This window comes from Colobus angolensis, unplaced genomic scaffold (genome assembly GCF_000951035.1).
Source record: "Colobus angolensis palliatus isolate OR3802 unplaced genomic scaffold, Cang.pa_1.0 Scaffold217, whole genome shotgun sequence".
In the NCBI taxonomy this organism is placed as follows: domain Eukaryota; kingdom Metazoa; phylum Chordata; class Mammalia; order Primates; family Cercopithecidae; genus Colobus; species Colobus angolensis.
In genome coordinates this window covers 3,348,910-3,368,262 of record NW_012115344.1, presented here as the reverse complement: position 1 = coordinate 3,368,262, position 19,353 = coordinate 3,348,910, and the positions used below count along the sequence as shown (strand labels likewise).

General features: G+C 37.5%; 1 protein-coding gene across 1 annotated transcript in view; it reads right to left on the bottom strand.

The window, feature by feature from the left end:
- The window catches only part of NFKB1 (nuclear factor of kappa light polypeptide gene enhancer in B-cells 1), a 125,568-nt gene that overhangs the window by 71,456 nt on the left and 34,759 nt on the right, over positions 1-19,353 (bottom strand). Inside the window, exon 6 of the mRNA XM_011943214.1 lies at positions 17,284-17,382. Coding sequence (XP_011798604.1) covers positions 17,284-17,382 — 99 coding nt within the window. The remainder of the gene's footprint in view (positions 1-17,283; positions 17,383-19,353) is intronic.

Here is a 19,353-nt window from a genome sequence, read left to right as displayed (position 1 = left end):
TAAAGTGTCTGGGGAAAGATCCTTGGAACCTATCACTAGAAATATCTCTTCAGATTGACATTACCAGCATGGGAGATACTGTGAATCCCTGAACTACCAAAACAGGTATATCCAGCATCTCACTATCTCACCCTTCTAGAAACCCTGTCAAAGAAGACAACGATGTAGGTTTGGTGTGATTTGTTCTTCTTACTGTGCCTGAGATGGCGATCCAGCTCTCTAGTTTCTAGTTTGAGAAGTACACCTGTCAAATTCCACTTGCATTCTATCACAAATAGAGAGGAGACTATCTAGCCAGGAGGTGATCTCAAGGAGGGTATATTTTCTCCCAGTCCACCTCAACACACACACACACACACACACACACACACACACACCAATTTAGAATATCCTCCCCTCAGCAAATCCTGAGTAACACCCTGGTTACTGTCTCACCCATGTCTGTATCTTGGCTGTGGTGCCATGTAACCTGGGGGCTACAGAAAGATGATCATATTCATGTGTGTCAACACAGAGCCCAGCACTGTGCCTGGCAGGTGGTGTGCCTTGGATAAACACAAGCTACATAAATGTAAGGAAGGTAGGCCAAGAAGTTTCTGAAATCTACAAATGAAATGCTCTGGGTTTAGGTGGATTCAGATTTCTGAAATAATTCAGAATGTACTTTAAATCAATGCTCTGATTGATCCCTTTGGTTTTTATACACCTATTTAAAAAATTAATAGAACAACCTGACTTTATAATGATTTCTAAAGGGTCTAGTTAATCTCATATAAATGAAAGATGTGAAAATGACACGTCGATATTCAAAAAATAAAATTATTAAATCAACAGGATGGGAAAAACCCTAAAATGGAATAGAAACAAATAAAAAATTAGCTTAACTCTATAGCCCAATGGAAACAAAAATACATAGAAAGAAAAAATCTAATCCAAGTAACTTTTGAACACATTACTCTGACTGAATGCCCTCTGTTGAATACATTTGGTCAAAAGAACTACAAAGAAATTTTGAACCGAATACAGTAAGTTTGTAGATATTGGTATAGCAATTCTAAAACTATTCTATTTTTCTACAAACGTGTGTGTATTACTGGACTGAGCAAAATGAGTAAGCATGCTGCTATCATTGATGATGAGGGTTTTCAGTTACTGAAGAAATATGGGATATGAGATACACATTTCATATGTCACATCCAAATACAAATATGGGATGAGGGGAGGAAGGGAAGAAGCCTGCAGTGTGGATTGGAATTAGAGGTATGATTAGAGTATGAATTTGATATTTTTAAAATAGTCAATTTTGTAGCTTTGCCTAATGAAAGAGTCTAGAAAAACTTCTCCTGCTAAAAGGAACTAGGAGTTTACTTAGAGAGATAGACGATGCCTGGACTGGGGTAGTGAAGGTATAGGGTGAACCTAGAATATCTTACAATTTCAGAAATAAGGAAGTGTTAGAAAAAAAATATGGAGACATATCAAAAAGACATAGGAGCTAGCATGAAAGACTCCCACTGGCCAAGACTAGGACAATTTAAGAATCAAAATGAATAATGACAGGAATGGCTTATAGTACACTGAATAACAAAAGAATCCACGAGTTCATACTGATGCTAATTTTAATTTTTTCTTAAAGAAGAATGAAGAAAGTTCTTTTTAAAAAACCCCCAAAAGTGACAGGAAGGATAGAAATAGAAAAATCACAAATTTATGACAATTATTGATAATTGATTTAGGAAATAATCATTCATGGATGCTAAAATCCACTAGAAGAAAGATGCTGAGGATGGTAGCTTATACCAGGGTGGCGGAATTGGAGGTGTTGAAGAATAATTAGCTTCTGAAAAAATTGTGAAGGCACAGCCAATAAAACTATCTGATGGATTACATGTGGGATTTGAGAAGAAGAGAGAAGTCAAGGAAAACTCCAAGATTTGGGGCCTGCACAACTGGAAGGATGGAGCATTCACATTCTGAGAAGGGGAAGCTATAAGACAGAGCAGATTGGTGGGGAAGATTTGAAATTCAATTGTGAATATGTTAAGTCTACCAGACATCCAAGTGGTAATGTCAAACAAGCAGCTGAGCCTGGAGCCTACATTTCAAAGTAGAAGTCTAGGATGGAGAAACACCCCTCCCCATATATATATATAAAAAATTAATAGAACTATATAACTCAACACCATGAGACTTAATAGTGTTAAGTTATATATATAAATTAAATATATATAAACAGAATATATGTATATAAAATGTACAATATAAGTTTTATACATGTATAAATCTTACATATATAAATACATATATTAATCTATATTAATAGAATAATAATATATATTATTACATGTATATAAAACTTAACACCAAGAGAGGGAGGAAATGGAGAAAGAGAAGCTATTCTTGGTCAAGTTACTCATTAAGTCTCAGTTTCTAAGCTAAAAATTGGGATAAAACCATCTTTCCTGCAGAAGTGTATAAGGATAACACTTAATAACAGATACACAGTAATAACTCGATAAATGACACATGAGAATAACAAAGCATTTTTCTTGTTATTTCTATACTAATTGGGTATATTTCTATGATTAACTGAGGCAACAATTGAGTGCCCAAAGAATGAAAAGGAATTCAGTTTAATTCAGTAAATTCTTATTGTACACCTACCATCAGAAGAACATATAACAAAGAATTAGACATGGTCCCTGCCCTCAAGACATAAAGTCTAGAGATGGGGAGACAAGCATGTAAGTGTATAACTGAAACAACATATCAGGTATAGTAACAGAGACAGCAAGCATAGCATGGGCTAATAAGGAGGGATACTAAGAGGTCCCCAGTGCAGTCGGGTGAATGTGGGCAACTCAAGGCAGACTTTTGGAAAAAGTGGTTACACTGAAAAATATGTCTTATTAAAAATTTCATATTTCTTACAAAAATACCTAAGAAATAAATGATACGACAAAGAGCTAAAACAAAGTCAGGATAAAGGCCCCACGACTCATAAGAAATAATGAACATTTATAAGAAGAAAACTTCATGGACATTAAAGGCAACTCAATGACAAAATACGCTCTAAAAATCTAAAGACCTCAGCCTAGGGAGAAATCTGGATCGAACAGGATTATCAAGGTAGGTCTTTTGAGTCTGTCTTTTGACAGAAGAAAGTAGATAGATCCAGAGTCTAGAAAAAAGAGTATGCACAAAAGCAGCAATGAGAAGCCGCATGTGAGCAATGAAATGCCATGCAGTCCTTACACAGAATGAGGTGGACACTCAGACCTGACAGAGCACTTACCATGTGCGAGGCACCACTCTCTACCTATACTAATTCACTCAACCTTCCCTACAACGCTCTGAGGTAGGTGCTGTGTTAGCCCAATTTGACAGAGGCACAGAGAGGTTAACCAACTAGCCCAAGGTTACATGGCTAAAAAGGGGCAGAGCTGGATTTGAACCCAGGGTGGTGCTTTAGACAATGCTATTAATCACTTTACTATCTCACTTCCCTAGAAGTTTATGAGCTGCTAAAGAATGCCCCAAATTCATTAAGTGAAAAAAGCAAGGGACAGAATATTTTAAAAATTAACAGGATGTGTATGCATAAATACATATGCTTTATAGCTTATGTTTTATACACATTTGGGTGTATAAATGTGTATGTGCTTACAGGCATGAACATACACATCTAAGCTTGTATATACATGGAATATTTCTAGACGCCTATTTGAGAAATGTAACAGTGCTTCTCTCCGGGGAGGAGAGGGATCTTGGATAGAAGGAAAATCTATGTCGTACTATGTATATACCTTTGTATTACTTGAATTTTTATTAAATGTATGTGATACTTTTAAATACATAAAAACTAGTTGTTACTTTATGATTATTATTGAGACAGGGTCTCACTGTGTCACCCAGGCTGGAGTGTAGTGGTGCGATCATACCACAGTGCAGCCTAGAACTCCTGAGATCAAGTGATCCTCCCATCTCAGCCTCCCCTGTAGCTGATACTCCAGACACATGACACCAAGTCTGACTAAGTTTTTAATTTTTTTAGAGATTGGGTCTCACTACATTGCCTAGGCTGTTCTCTAACTCTTGGCCTCAGGTGACCCTCCCACCTCATCCTCCAGAGTCACTGGCATTACAGGAGCCAGCAACCTCACCCAGCTCTAGTTCTTACCCTTTAAAATGTAAAATTTACACATCAGGAATGGCACAGACTAGAAATTCTCTAGAAAGGAAGTACACAAGCACAAGTTCACACAATTTCAAGTAATAAAGGAGGTTTAGCAGTCTCTTATGCTGATCGCGGGAGGGAAATATAATTGATGTTTATTATTTTTTCTCCCTCTTTACATTTTATCAGTACACAGATCTTTTGCTTGGGGATCCACAACCCCATTTCAGTCCACGTGCTTGTGGTGCAGCTAATGCTACGTGGCATGGGAACGCTAGGGGTGAAGCTTGGGAATGACTGTAAACACTATCACTTTATCCCATATTCCCTGTCTCCAGTGTTAGCTTCAGGGGTGGGCTGTGAAATAACCTGGACCAACTATGGCTAGAAGCCTCCAATCTGAGACCTCTTACATCTCTCTTTCAGGCTCTAGGAAAGCCAACTCTCTGCTGCAGGGCTCAGTGCCCCAACAGAGGGAGCCTGGAATGGGAGACGACAGCTGGAAATGGAAGCCTACAGTGGCGTTTGAAGCTAGTTAGCTCATTCCTTGGAAGTTTCTATTTTTTAAAATCTCCATTTTTGCTCTGGTAGTTTTAATTGGTTTTTCCTCTCATTTGCCATGGAAAGATTCCAATGGATAGAGAAACAGGCAGAAAAACTCATTTTAACTAGAAAGGTTTGGTGACATGCTGAAGATGTAAATTATAGTGCCTGAGCTGGGAATAGGACATGGATCTCGTGACCCCCAGTCAGGTAAGGTTGGGGAGGAAAAGGAAAAGAAGGCTGCTGCGAAGGAAAGAACAAGATGCACCAGTAGTTGAAGGGAAGCCTGAAGGCTGGTTGAGGACTCTTGCTATTGTCAGTAATAACCTATTATTTTTATATCATGTTATCTGTTTCTTCTTTGCCCATATCATGATAGTACCAGTGCTTCTTCTGAGAAGATGATTCTAGCAGATTTCTGCATGTTGACCATTCATTCATTATACAAATAATTATTAGTCACTTCCTATATACTAGATACCATTCCAGGTGTTACAGATAGAGCAGTAAACCAACAGACAAAAATCCCTGCCCTCATGGAACTAACAGTTGTATTACAGGAATTTTTCATGATTTTTAAATTAAAAATATAAACTTGTCCCAAATGGACATTTAGTGCTATAGATGTGCCAGAGACTATGCTAGGTGCTTTTCTGTCAATTACTTTATTTATCCCTACACTATTCCTTCAAGGTAGGTATTTTTATTTTCATCTTAGAAATGAGGAAAACAAAGTTTGAAGAGCTTGAGCAATTTGAAGATTACGCCATCTGTAAGTTGCATAGTCTGCAGTAAAATCTAGCTTTTGCTTTCAAGTATCATGTTTTGCCCACTAAACCACAGATCTATTTAGCTACTATATGATAGATGTCTCTACTGCAGCAACTTAATGGGTTTAGTCAGATTCTGCAAAGTCCCTGGTAATTCTCTTATGTAACACATAAATAAAGAACCTTACATGAAGCAATTTTTTATCTTCTTTTGATCTATTATGCATTGGGTTAATACCTAAGATGTGATTTCATATCTGTTTATGAAATTTTGCAGTGCTATGTTGGAATTGGCCTGATCAGCTCGTAAGAGTTGACTGTTAAATTTTCAGAAGTTTTGCAAGCCAGTTGATTTCAGGTTGGTAGCTTCAAATTGACCACGATAAGTATTCACTACACTAAAGAAATTGGCAAACGCTACAAAATCAGGGTGTTTTGTTTTTCCTGAAGTGCAGTTGGTAAATATTTACTAACATACTCATCATCTGCTCAATGGAGAACTATCATAGGAAGTTCTCTATCCTAAATAAGTTGTTCAAAACACTGGCAAACTCCTTCAACTTGAAAGATTTTCTACTACTTTCTAAATATATAAAAATGAACAACTGGATACATGTGATATCTTTTGGAGTATATTATCAGGCTGAAATGGGCATCATCCTATACTCTTAGGGCTATGGCTTATAACCTCAATGCCACAATATTTTTGTAGTGGGCTGAATGATGTACCCCCAGAATTCATGTCCACCCAGAGCCTTAGAATATTATATTATCTGGAAGTGGGGTCGTTACAATTATGATTAGTTAAGATGAGGTCACATAGGGTTATGGATGTTGTAAACACAATGACCAGTCTCTAAGAGAAAGAAGAGGGAGATTTGGATACAGGGACACAGAGAGAAGACTGCATTCATGTGAAGATGGAGACAGAAATTGGAATGATGCAACTACAAGTCAAAAACTGCCATGAACTGTCAGCAACCACAAGAAGCTAGAAACAGGCAAGGAAGGATTCTTGCCTAGAGCCTTCAAAGGGGGCATGGCCCTGCAAAGACAGTGATATTGGACTTCTAGCATCCAGAACCGTGAAAGAATAAATTTTGGTTGCTTTAAAGCACCTAGTTTTTGGTCATCTGTTATGGCAGCCAGCAGTGAATGCTTTTAATTTTATGCTGCCTTTGCATCCACTTTGAATATAAGCTGGACTTTCCCATACCTAAAGCAGGGCTCAGTGACCATCGACATAGTTTCCAGTACCACACCTCCTATCGGTTCCTTTATGTGGCCAATCTAGATATCTGCATTATACAAGGGCCACCTGGTGATCACCTTCCCATGGACCAGCTACATGTAGCCTACCTGACTGCTCTTCACTGATGCTTACACCTTGCATGGACCATGCAGATATGCCACAGTGACTTCTTCATCACAGTGTGACCTCCTGGAACTCATATCTGCTTGCTTGAAATCCACCTATTAAAACTCCCTGTGGGAAAACTGTTTGGATAATGTCCTGGACCCAGTAAAGGCAATGGCCCATGAGTTCCTTTCTCTTTCTCCACACGCTCCCTGACCTTGGTATGTGGCCTCCCCTGGAGTGCTGTGCGCTCCCCAGGAGCAGTAAGTAATAAAATCTTTATTTCCATGTTTCTCCTAATTATGGAAGGGGTGCTCTCTATCATAAGTATCCTAAATTAAAACACTGCCCTACAAAACTAATGCAACTAAGGAGCCTAACAAGAATTTAATAAATTCCTTTCTGGTTTCCTACCTATGAGATTTTCATAAGAAATCATATGTTACAACTAAAAGAAAGCTTTTGACACAGCATCTGATCTCAGTCTCCTATCTTAATAACCCCAGATAGAAGAAAGGATACGGCATCAATATACAGTGGAAGCAATACTGATTAGAGACTGTACTAAAAATAAATTAATAGACTGGTAAAGGTTTTGTGTAGCTCCATGTATCCATAAATGAACCAGCAAAGCTGCCATTCAATATCTGTAGTAGTATATTTGGTTATATAAAAACAGAAGCAACTGTCATTTCTAAGTGCTTACTGTGTATCATGTACTGAATAACTTGATTTACACATATATCCTATGAAGTAGGTATTATTTTTTCAGTTTCATAGATGAGGAAGCTGATGCTTAGCCAAGTTAAGTAACACTGCAAGTGGCAAAACTAGGAACCAACATCATGCCCAGCCCTGAATCAAATGACTTCAGAGCCAATGCTTTAAAACCTAAAAGTGTGATCCACAACCACCTAAACCTCACCCCAGACCTAGAAACTGTAAATGTAGAACCAGAAATTTGCAGTTGTAATACCTCTTTCTAGGACTTCAACTAGACACCTCTTACTCCTTCTCTTGTACCTGCCAGCTCACCCTTTCTTTCAAATTATCCATGTTAACAACATTGTTGAATCATTTTCAGTGTCGCACATTTAATTTTAAAAATTCTACTTGGTTTTATTTTCATTCTGCCTGGTCTGTTTTCTATTCCAAATTTATTATGTATTTATATATCAAACAATTGGTAATTCAATTATCTGAAGATTCTGGGGATTTAATTCTGCTTTTCATTGTTCTGCCAATTCTTAAACAGAGTGGCTCATTTGCATACATATTTTCTACTTTTTGATCAGGAGCTCATGATTCTTTGAGCCACATACATTTTCATGTGTTTCTGCAAGGCTTGCGGGTATCCCCAATGTGGAACCACTTCATAATCATTTCTAGACTTGGGGTTTCCTACTCTATTCAGGGAGCATAAGCTTAACTCTGAATCTGTAAGAATTGGGCTTGTAGTTACTGATTCTCAAGAGAGGCATTTATCTTCTGATTCCCCTAGGCTGAGACAGGCAACTTCCTCATCACCTCTCTGCCTGGGGATCACCTATCAACAGAAACTATAGCCCCGAGAGAGTCCTGACTTAAGTGGGGGATTGCAGTTTCAATTCCTCAGATTGGAAAGGCCCAAGGCCTTATCTTTTGTCTCTAGGAAGCTGTTAAAAACCAAGCTTCTGGATTATCTAGGTCAGCAAATATTTCCAGGACAGCTGTGGCCCCAAAGTCCATCCATATCCTATTGTGTTTTCCCAAATTTTTCTTTTGTTTTATGGCTCCCCAGTACTTTTCATACTTTCTAATAAACTCAGCTATGCATTAAAGAAAATGTTATATTTTTTTCTAGTGTTATTAAGTGTATTGTAGTGGGAGAATTATCTACTTTACCAGGCTTTGGACATGGAATAAAATCGACATTTTAAATAAGTTCTGAAGGAGAGTTTTATGTATAGTAAGGTTTGAGAGCCACACTGCACTGTCTCCCATAGGGCTTCTGAGAAAATCTGTTTATATAGCTCTACGTCTTTATTATCTCCTACCTTCAACTAAAACATGCTGGAAACTGTAGCTAAGTAAGACAGCTTCACATTATCTTTTTTTCCTTCAGTCCAACGTTCTGCTACTCAAGGTGGAGTCAGGTGTTAACCAATCTTCTTTAAGTCATGGACGAATAAATAAAACTAAAGATTCATCTATATGCTTCCACCTAGGCTTTATAAAAAATATTTGTACTGATTACAAATATTAGCAATAATTTGAAATCCTGTTTTTTTTCTTTAAAAATTTTTTTTTTTATAGAGACAGGGTCTCACTGTTGCCCATGCTGGCCTCAAAATCCTGGGCTCAAGCAGTCCTCCTGCCTTGGCCTTCCAAAAGTGTTGGGATTATAGGCATGAGCCACTGTGCCCAGCTGAGGTTTATTCTTAATATTACGTTGCAAGCAGTTTTCCATGTTGTGCAGTATCCTCTTACCTTTTTAAAATACAGTGGCATAATATTCTATTCCACGGTTATACATTGAATATTCAATTATCTGTTGTAATATGTTGCCATTATACAACGACATGTGTTCTTAGAAACTGTCATAGAATTATTGTAGAATCCAAGATTGGTTAGATGATGCACTGTGATTTAGCAATTGTGCAGTGGGTCCCAGGTGTCTCTGTGGTTGAAACATTTTTGGACGATTCTGAAGCCCACCCACAACTGTCAACCATAGATTTAAAAGATTCCTGCAAAGTAGAGACAGATCCTTAATATTATGATAATGAATCGTAGTCCATGATGGTTAAGAGTGTAGGCCCTTAAACCATATGGCATGAACTGAAATCTTGGGCTCCATCTCTAAAAGCCTGTGGGACCCAAGTTAAGCTTCTTAATTTCTCTAGGCTTCAATTTCCTCATTTATAAAATGAGGATCACAGAACCTATGTCAGTGGATTATTGTGATGATTAAATGAGATGATGTAAGTAAGCACAGCAAGCCATTCTTACAATCATTCTGTTGGGTGGAAGGGGACCTAAAGGCAAAAGCATTGACTGTGAAAGTCGGCATGCACTTTCCAGCCCATGTCCATGAGACCCCAGGGAGGTGAAGGTAGGCTGGAGGCTTCTTATTTGGAATCCACCCAGAGGGTGGGGAGAAAAGACCAAGACTGCAGGGTAGCTTCCAGCTTCACCTCTGGACCTGCAGATGGGTTGAAAAACAACTCATCTGTGGAGGAGGCAGTGGAACACACATGGAGATCTTAGTGCTTCTGTGTGTTCACCTTACCTTATCAAGGCGAACTACCAGTATGTGACTTTATGAGGCCAAGACTCCAGAATAGAATGCCTAGAGTCGTCCCACTATATAATCTTCAGCCTGAGACCACTGGTTTAAAAGAAGCCACCAGAGATTTGTTTCAGATTGAACAGTGGTCCCAGAAACAATCCTGTGTCAGGCAAGAGTGGAGGGCAGAAAAATGGGAATGGCCAATAGAGGAAGGTCACCAAGCCAGAACTGACAAAACAAAATTTATAATTCAGACAATTCTTCAATTCAAGAAGCGTATATTTCTCCTAATAATTTCTAAGGGTTAAGCTTCCCAGTTATTATCTGTGCTATAGGTCTTCTCTAATGAGTAGCTTTCTCCACTTTATAATGGTGACTTTGAATATATACAGTGGATTTAGAGGGCTATTTAAAAAAATATTTTACAAAGTAATAGTTTGTTTTAGGACAAAATACAGAACTTCTGAACTACTTGCAACAAAAATTACCTACAAGTCTCCATTGTGATTACATATGGGAGGGAGTTTTGTCTGCTTGTCTAGAGCAGTACCTGACACACAGTGCTCAATCAATATTTGTTCAGTGAATTGCCTCCTCTCTTTTGGCTTTAATCACTAATGGTGAGCTTCATGCTTAATCTGCAAATGTATGGAAGAGCAAGAAAGAAAAAGCAGTGAAGCCCATTCAACTCTTTTGGCAATTGATTCAGTTTCATCTTTTTTCCACCTACTGGAAAACTGAAGGGAGGCTTTCTGGGCTATGTGTTGAGCAACATAAAGCATTTCACTTCGTTTAAAATGGATTAAAAATGCAAGAATAAAAAAGAAAAAATCTTAAAAGATACTATATAGATCATTTAAAAAGATAGCTGCTATCAAAAAGCTAAAGTGTTGATACAAGCTATAGCATGATTCTTAACCATGTTTAAGTCTTTCCCTTTGAAAATATGATAAAAAGTTATACTCATCTCCCAAGAAAAAATGCACGTACATACATGTGTAAGTCTGCATATAAATTCAGGAATCTAAAAAGCCTCTGAAACCACCAACAGGGATCCATAGACCCCAAGTTACAAAGCCCTTCTGTTCGATAAGCAGCTTTCCTCATGGTTTACAAAGCACAGGGTATAATGTACATAGAGGATATGGTTATTTTCCCTAATTAACATACTTGTGCAGTGAACAGCGTAGGGGTTCAATGGAAACCCTAATAAATGCTATGAACTAGGTTCTATATGCACATCTAGCTGATTATTGGTGATTTTCTCCCCTGTTGTTTTAAGTAATTGAGTCAGATTAAATTATTTTAAATTAGTACTCCAAATAGATCCAAACTCCTGAATCAGACAAGTCTATACAAAGGAAAGGGAGATTATGCAAGGATATGTGATATCCTCAAACGCCACGGCAGATCGGGTAGTCTCCACTTGACCTCGACAGAAACTTAACATTTAGCATTTTTAAGGAAAGGCAAGAAGAGTGGAACCCCTTTTTTTTTTTTTTTTTTTTTTTTTTAAATCAGTAGTGGAAGGGGACAACAAAAACCTGTTGTTGACCTAAACATTTCAATACGTCTTCCACTCAACATAAAACACTCAGGAAAGACAACATATGTGAGAACCAGCTTTCAGAAAATGTTTGATTAAAAATAGTTACCCTTCTATCAGTTGGGTTTCAAGTCCCTTGCATTTGATATTTACAACTGAAGAGAAATTAAGAATACTAACTGGTAAGCTATTTGTACTTTAAAATCAAAGTCATTCTTATCAATTTCTGTTTTTGCATAGAGTGGACCACACAGAAGGATGTGTCACATTAGTTAGGATGGGAAGGGGTGGTTTCTGGTCATTCTAGAGGAGGATTGGCGAGAGTTTCTGAAGTCTCATGGGGCTGCTTCTCTTGTCATCCACCTCTGTGAAAGGGAACGCAGTTTGATTTTTAAAAGTTCATGCGTGGCTTTCGGGAAAAATAGGGAAGTGAGCCTTCCCTGGCACTCCTTGCTGAGTCAAAAACAGGCAGGGACAAGCTTGGCCTAGAGGAAGGTTCCTGTGCTTTTCTGGCAGCCTCTCCCATTAGGAGCTCCGTGATGAAATTAGAATGGAAAAAACTTTAAAGGGAAATTTTATAGGCAGTATAATAGATTATTAAATGTTTAATGATGGGAAATTTTTCTTATGAAAGGACAAGATATAAGAGTTAGTCTGCATACTTACTTCCCCTAGATTTTTCTCTGAATATTATTTTTTGCTATAAGAGTCAGTGCAAACTCTACATTATGACAAACACATTTTTATCTAGACAGCAAAGAGGAATCAATAGGATCAAAGTGAGTATCAGTTAATCTTCAATGGAGTCCAGTTTTAACCCATGTTTGCCCTGAAAAGGAACCATCCTATACAATGGCAAATTTGGGTTGAAGTTAGTAAAAATTAATTTTCTTGAAAATGCCAGTATTTATAGATGCATTCTTATGTAGTAAAAGTATAAAAACATCTTGGGGAACGGAAGTTGAGAGCAGCAGTTTACCTAAGGAGAAGGAAGGAGGACAAAGTGATGGCTAAGTGGGGTTTTAGCTATAACTATTTTATTTGAGAGAGAGAGAGGAGAGAGAGAGACAGAGACAGAGAGAGCTATCAAAAGCAAATAAGGTAAGATGCTAATACCTATTAAATTTATGTTGTAGTACATAGTGTCTGTTATGTCAATTTTAAACTTTCTATATGCTTGAAATAATTTGTAATTTAAATTTTTTTTTTTTTAAAAAAAGAACATGAAGACTTGCACAGCAAGATATTAGAAAGCTAAATGGAAATTTTCCTCTTAGCTATGTGAAAGACACAGGCAGAGCACCAGATGGTTCAGTAGCCTGAGTTCTAGAAATAATCTCAACATGGTAAGAGGGTCTGTAAGCCTAGCCTACACCTATGCGAAATAGGGTTTTATGCATGGGACACAATTCCAGTAGAAAAGGCAGGATTTGAGTAGACCTCTAGAGTTGGTTTTAAAATGATTTAACGTGTGGCATCAAATTTGGACAATAGGTAAGAGAGTAACCCATACAGGCTATATTTTTACATGTTCTATATAGTTTAGTGCCTACAGCCTGCAAACCACAGCCAGCCCCCAAAGCTTTCAAGTTGGCCCCTGACTCTTTCCTGCTGTCTCCATATGACCAGGTATACACCGAACTATCAGCGTTTCCAGGTTCCTCTCCAGGCACCACAGAGTGGCAGCACTCTCACAAAGGCATGAGAGGAAGACAGGGCGTGAGGTTGGAAGGAGAGAGGCTGTAGCCAAGGAAATGCACGGCCCATAGCATTTTACTTTTAAGCCTGAACAAATGCCCTTAATGAATATGTGGCAAATGTAAGGCTCCGAAGTATCATTTCTTTCCTCTAAATGTAAATGCTCTCCCTCTGAAGTTCCTGTGGGAATGGCTTCTAAATTCTGGGGGTGAGTGTGGGGCCACCCTCCATGAGGCCTCTGTCCACCTGAAAGCATCATTCCATAGACCCTCCCATTGTTCACACACAGTGGACCTAACTCTCCACTTTCACTTTCTCTTCTGTAATAGTTTTTATAACAGTCAACAGAACTCCCCCATTAGCTTTTAGGGTTATCATAGAATATAAAATGTTGAAGATATATATTTTCTCTTTTCTGTCTTTCTCCTTAGTATCCAAGTACACTAACTCTGATATTCTAAGAGTAATTATACAGACACCATGATCATCATCTTGAAAATAAGAAATATCTACTAATAATCAAGAAAAGCACATTTATAAAGTAAGATACTTGGACACTTCTACGTAATCTATGCGAGACAACTTTATAGTAGAAAAGCATGCAAATGGGTAAGGTTACGGTTGATTCCTTGTTGCATCCACATCAGTGGTTCTCAAACAGGGGTGATTTTGCCCCCCAGGGGACATTTGTCAATGTGGAGACTTTTTGGATATCACGATTATAGGAATCCTACTAGCATCTAGTGAGTCAAGGTCAGGGATGCTGCTAAATATTTTATAATGTGTCAGACAGCCTCCCACAACACAGAATTTCCAAACCCCAAATGTCAATAATGCCAAGTTTGAGAAACTTCAGATGTATCCATCTCACTGTTTCCCTCACAGTCTCTCACCGAGCAGGTGCTTTGTAAAGTACCACAGAAAAGACACGTACAATTTTAAAGGTCTTCCTGATAAGAAAGATGCATGAAGAACAATTTTTTTCCTCTGCTTAAATATTAGAGGGAAAGGGCTTTTAAAACTCCTTTGTAAAATTAAAGGTCATCCTGAGCAGAAACAACTATTAAAAGGGATATTTGGAGAAGAGCTCTAGAAAAAAAAATACCTGGCCATTGTCTCTTTCTTTCTCTCCTCCCCATCCTTCCAATTAAGAATTTCTTGGATAAATAAAATTACTTCCTTTAACTGTTAGGAACAGCAGAACCATTTCAATTTTCAGTGAACAATGACAAGCTAAGGGAACAATGACGGCTTATATAGTCATATTCTCTAACCTCTAAGTTACTCCTCTTCTTTCAAGTTGATCAAATGTTTAACAAATGAATATTGAATTAGTGAATAAAAAATACATGATTTGGTGAAATAATGTGACTGCAGTTGAACCTGCTTTATTATTAGTTGTTTACATATCTATATTTCCCAGTACTAAACTCCTTGATATAGAAACTTTCATTCTACAAGAACATCTAATGCCTGTTAAGTTGTTGCATTTGTAAATTATTTTGTGACTGAGGCAGCAATATGTTTTTGAGTAGATGAAACCTCTACATGAGAAAGATGTATGAAGACTGGGAATAAACAGATGTATAAAGTTTTTTCTTAGCCAATAAATTTATAAGAAAGTTAATGCCCCGTGTTTGTTAGTATCAAGAACTGTTACTTAGTCACAAAATACTAGAGCAATAGAAGTAAACAAAATACCATAATTTATATTTTTTGTGCCAAGCCAGTCAGAAAAAATTCCCAGTTTTTCGCTTAAAGTTAATTCTTCAGTCATTATAGTTAGTGTCAATGCTGATAATGTGTCTTTCAATCTCCTTCTCACAAATATACACCTACATAAACACATGATATTTATACATATGACACACAGACACTTGTTAAAAAGGTAAGTGCTGGGCCTGGCTCCCCAATACCTAAGTACCCATTGACCACTGAGCCTCTCTCTCCCTTGTTTTCAAGAGTTATCATTCTCCATGCCTTTTTACACCATTGTCCTCCCATAATTTGTCCCTTATCTCCCTGCCCCCAGTACCCCAAATGCACACATTCTATCTGAGAGGTTCAGTGAGCAATAGCCTGCTGCAGGATATAGAACCACTAGTCTTGTAAGAAAGGCCAGTTATTATAATTCCACTCTCTGAGTCTGTTTGGGTTCACAGGCATTACACTTTTCACCTACTGAGATTTTTATGAGATTAAAAGAGATAATGTTATACAAAGGACTTGGCAAGTCTCTGGTGTTTAATAAGTGCAAATTAGTTCTTTATTGCTGCTCCTCATTCCTCATCAAGGTTCTAAAGGATGTGAGGCCATAAGACCGTGGTCTGCTTCTGTGGACTTAAGCCATCATATTTACCTGCCTAATTACCTTTAATAGAAAAAACATCTTTCATTCCACAGTTAGAGCTAAGAGACTTAAAATGCAAATATGACTAGTAGTATCCATACTAAATAATATGGGTGAGTTTCACTTGAAAGGTAAAGAATGACATCACAACATTTTGTCTTTTGTTTGGGAAAAAGGACAAGATATTTAACAGGCCTGGGCCTAGAAGATGGATAAGAGGAAAAGGAAGAAACAAAATGCAAGGCTGGCAAAACCAAAGACAATTCTTTTTTTTCTTTTTTTTTTTTTTTTGAGACACAGTCTCGCTCTGTCGCCCAGGATGGAGTCCAGTGGCATGATCTTGGCTCACTGCAACCTCTGCCTCTCGGGTTCAAGCGATTCTTGTGCCTCAGTCTCCTGACTAGCTGGGACTACAGGTGTGCGCCACCATGCCCAGCTAATTTTTGTATTTTTAGTAGAGATGGGGTTTCCCATATTGGCCAGGCTGGTCTCAAACTCCTGACCTTGTGATCTGCTAGCCTCAGCCTCCAAAGTGCTGGGATTACAGGCATGAGTCACCGAGCCTGGCCAGATTTCTTTACATCACAACTTTGCTGAAGGCCTGCTCTATTGAGCTTCATCTACTTACAAAACAAACCAACGAAAAGACTGAGGTCAAAAGTATGTTATATCCTGAGGGGCACACACACACCTAGTGAGAACTGTTTTGTCCAAGCCTTGGATTACTGACCAAATAATAACTTTTACGAAAGACTAAATTCCAGTTGTTGACTGGGTTTATCTGCAGAATGATTATCAGTCTATGTTTATCATCAGTCTATGAAACATAGTAGCATATTATGAAATTGAAAGTCTCATATTAACTTAGAGAAAAATATTCTCAAATAAACAAACAAAAAGCCTGAACATGGTAAAAGGTATGACCAAACACACCACCAGCATGTCACGCAGCATGTCATTCCAAGAGGGCCAAACATCTGCTCAGGCCAAGGCCCTAGGGTACTTTCAGGTTCTTTATGGAACATGTACACATTTTCTCATTTAATCTCTAAAAGACTTTATGAAGTATATACTATTAATATTTCTGCATTTTACACATTAGGAGACTGAAGTTTAGAAGTATTGGTTAAACCTATTCAAAGCCACACAGCTAATAACAAAGTCTGGATCCAAATTCACAATCTTAAATAATATACTATATAATCTGTACACTCAGTCACCTGTTTGGTTTTTCACTAAATCTCCAAAGAGTCAAAATTAACCATTTCTTTCAGACTTACTAAAGTTTCAGGAAGTATACAATTTTTAAAAACCTTTAAGATGATCAAGAAATAGTAAGTTTGTTAGCTAAGGTTGAAGACATTTCTATTAAATTGAAATGTTAACAAAGTTTTAATATCTGTTACTTCTATTCCTAGGAGACAAATGTCTATTTAAAAATTTTAATAATCATGTGAACACTTCACCTTAGAGGCAAAGGCAACCTGTACTCATTTAAAGCAATTCCTTGGAAATCCTAGGAAATCAAATTTTCCAGAATTCAAACAGAAGGAGAGCTACCACAAACTTACTTTGACCTGAGGGTAAGACTTCTTGTTCTTTTCGCTAGAGGCACCAGGTAGTCCACCATGGGATGGGCCTTCACAAACGTAACGGAAACGAAATCCTCTCTGCAAAGGTGAACGTTAAGCCAATTAAATTTGAGAAATACTTACTAAACATTTCAGCAACAAAGATACATACAAAGTTTTAAATCTTATGTCTACTAAATGAGAGAAGAAAAACATGAAACTGTGAAAGAGGGCTCTGTAAATGAGAATCACTTTTCCCATAATCTTCCTATGAAAAATGGTATTGATATTTGTACACTAAGATATGACTAAAAAGCCAGGTACCTAAGCCCGTGGGACCTCTCATGCTATGCATGTGTGGAGAGTAATCTGCTGAAGAGTTTAGGCTTTAGACTCAACATGTTACAGCTTGTTCCAGTCAGAGCTTCCTTGTCTTAAATTGCTGCTGTCAAGCTCTGAACTTTACCATATTAATAAAAGCTATGCTTCCTTAACTCTTACTTAAAGACATTCTTTTATCTACTCTGATTACAATTGGTTCAGCAGGGACTACAGAAATGTTTGTTTAGATATATTGTTTCAGCGTTGTAGAACACACCCTATGCTAGATCCTGCATCTGTTGAGCTTCTCTCAGCATTTCAGAGGAGAAGATTTTTGTTTTTATGGTTATTGATATGGTCAAGCTCAAGATTGAATATTAACCTACCAGAATGATTCCAAAACTAGATAGTTCCCTTACATACTATCTACCCAGAAATTTCATAGATGTAGTTAATTAATGAAGAGTTAGCTGGAAGCCTTCACTATATAAACTACTGTGGGCTGACAAAACACCTAAGAAGTGCCATGTTTTTTCATTTATACAAAAGGGAAGATTATACCAGACCATCTTTAAGGTCTACTCCAGTTATAACTTCTTATGATTTATAAAGCTAACTTAATTATTCACATTTGTATACAAAGAATAAAACAAGGATAATTATGACCTCATCATCATATTAAGGGAGGTTTCACTGTATTTCTGGATTCAACTTTATAATGATGTCAATCAATTTGTGGTAGTGTTAGCAGTTTATAACCACATAGTCACTTAAGCAGATGATTTTCTTTTTACAGATTCACTTTTTGGTGAAAAGAAAATACGTTAAGATTTTTTAAGGAACATTCTCACCTTTTGTTTCTACTGTGGGACCAACTCTGCATATACAGCACTAGATCATCTGGCCATCAGCTCATCACACCCACTAGCTGCTGGTGGGGGTTCGCTCCCTTACTCATTAAATTGCAGAACCCCAGCAAGCATGAAGATTTTGACAGCTTTGAGCTCATGAACCAATGTAAAATGTGTGCACTACTTAGACTGTATTACCTTTCATTATGCCAAGTATGGTCTTGCCGTTTCTGAGCAGTCCAGGGGCCTTGAACTGATTTAAATCTCTAGGAAGCATTTGGAACTGTTCCTACATTCTCCAAAAACTTCCTGATTTCCGAAGATCAGTCCTCAAACACATTTACCAGAGAAGTAAGGCCTAAAGTAAATTCCCTAGTCTGGGAAATTTCCTCAGTGCACACATAGGTCTAAAGTGTATGATCAACTCATCACAGTAAGACCTAAAACAACTCCTTGGGAGATTCCAGATCTAAACACAAGTGAAGCCTTTGGAGATGAAGTTTCAGAGGTAATTCCTTTGTTTTGATTCTCACACAATTCAAATGTTAAAATAATTTACAATTTCAGCCCTATGCCTTTTGTAAGCAAACACTGTTGGTTTTTTAAATAATTAAACGAAGTTTCTAAAACCATGAAAAAAACAACACATGTATAATAGCCTCTAGAATTAGCTAACCATAAGAATAGAGGTTTACTTGACTGCTAATCAACTTAAACACAGTTTGAGTTTTTGAACAGTATTAGTTAATTAACACTGATTAATATGCAACAGAACTGGATGTTCTAAAAATTAGTAGTCTATGCTATGACTCATCTCCGTCAGAGCTGGGGAAAATCTGTGGCTAAGAGGTCCCAAAGAAAAAAGAACCTTTTTCTAACTTAAAAAAAAAAAAAAAAA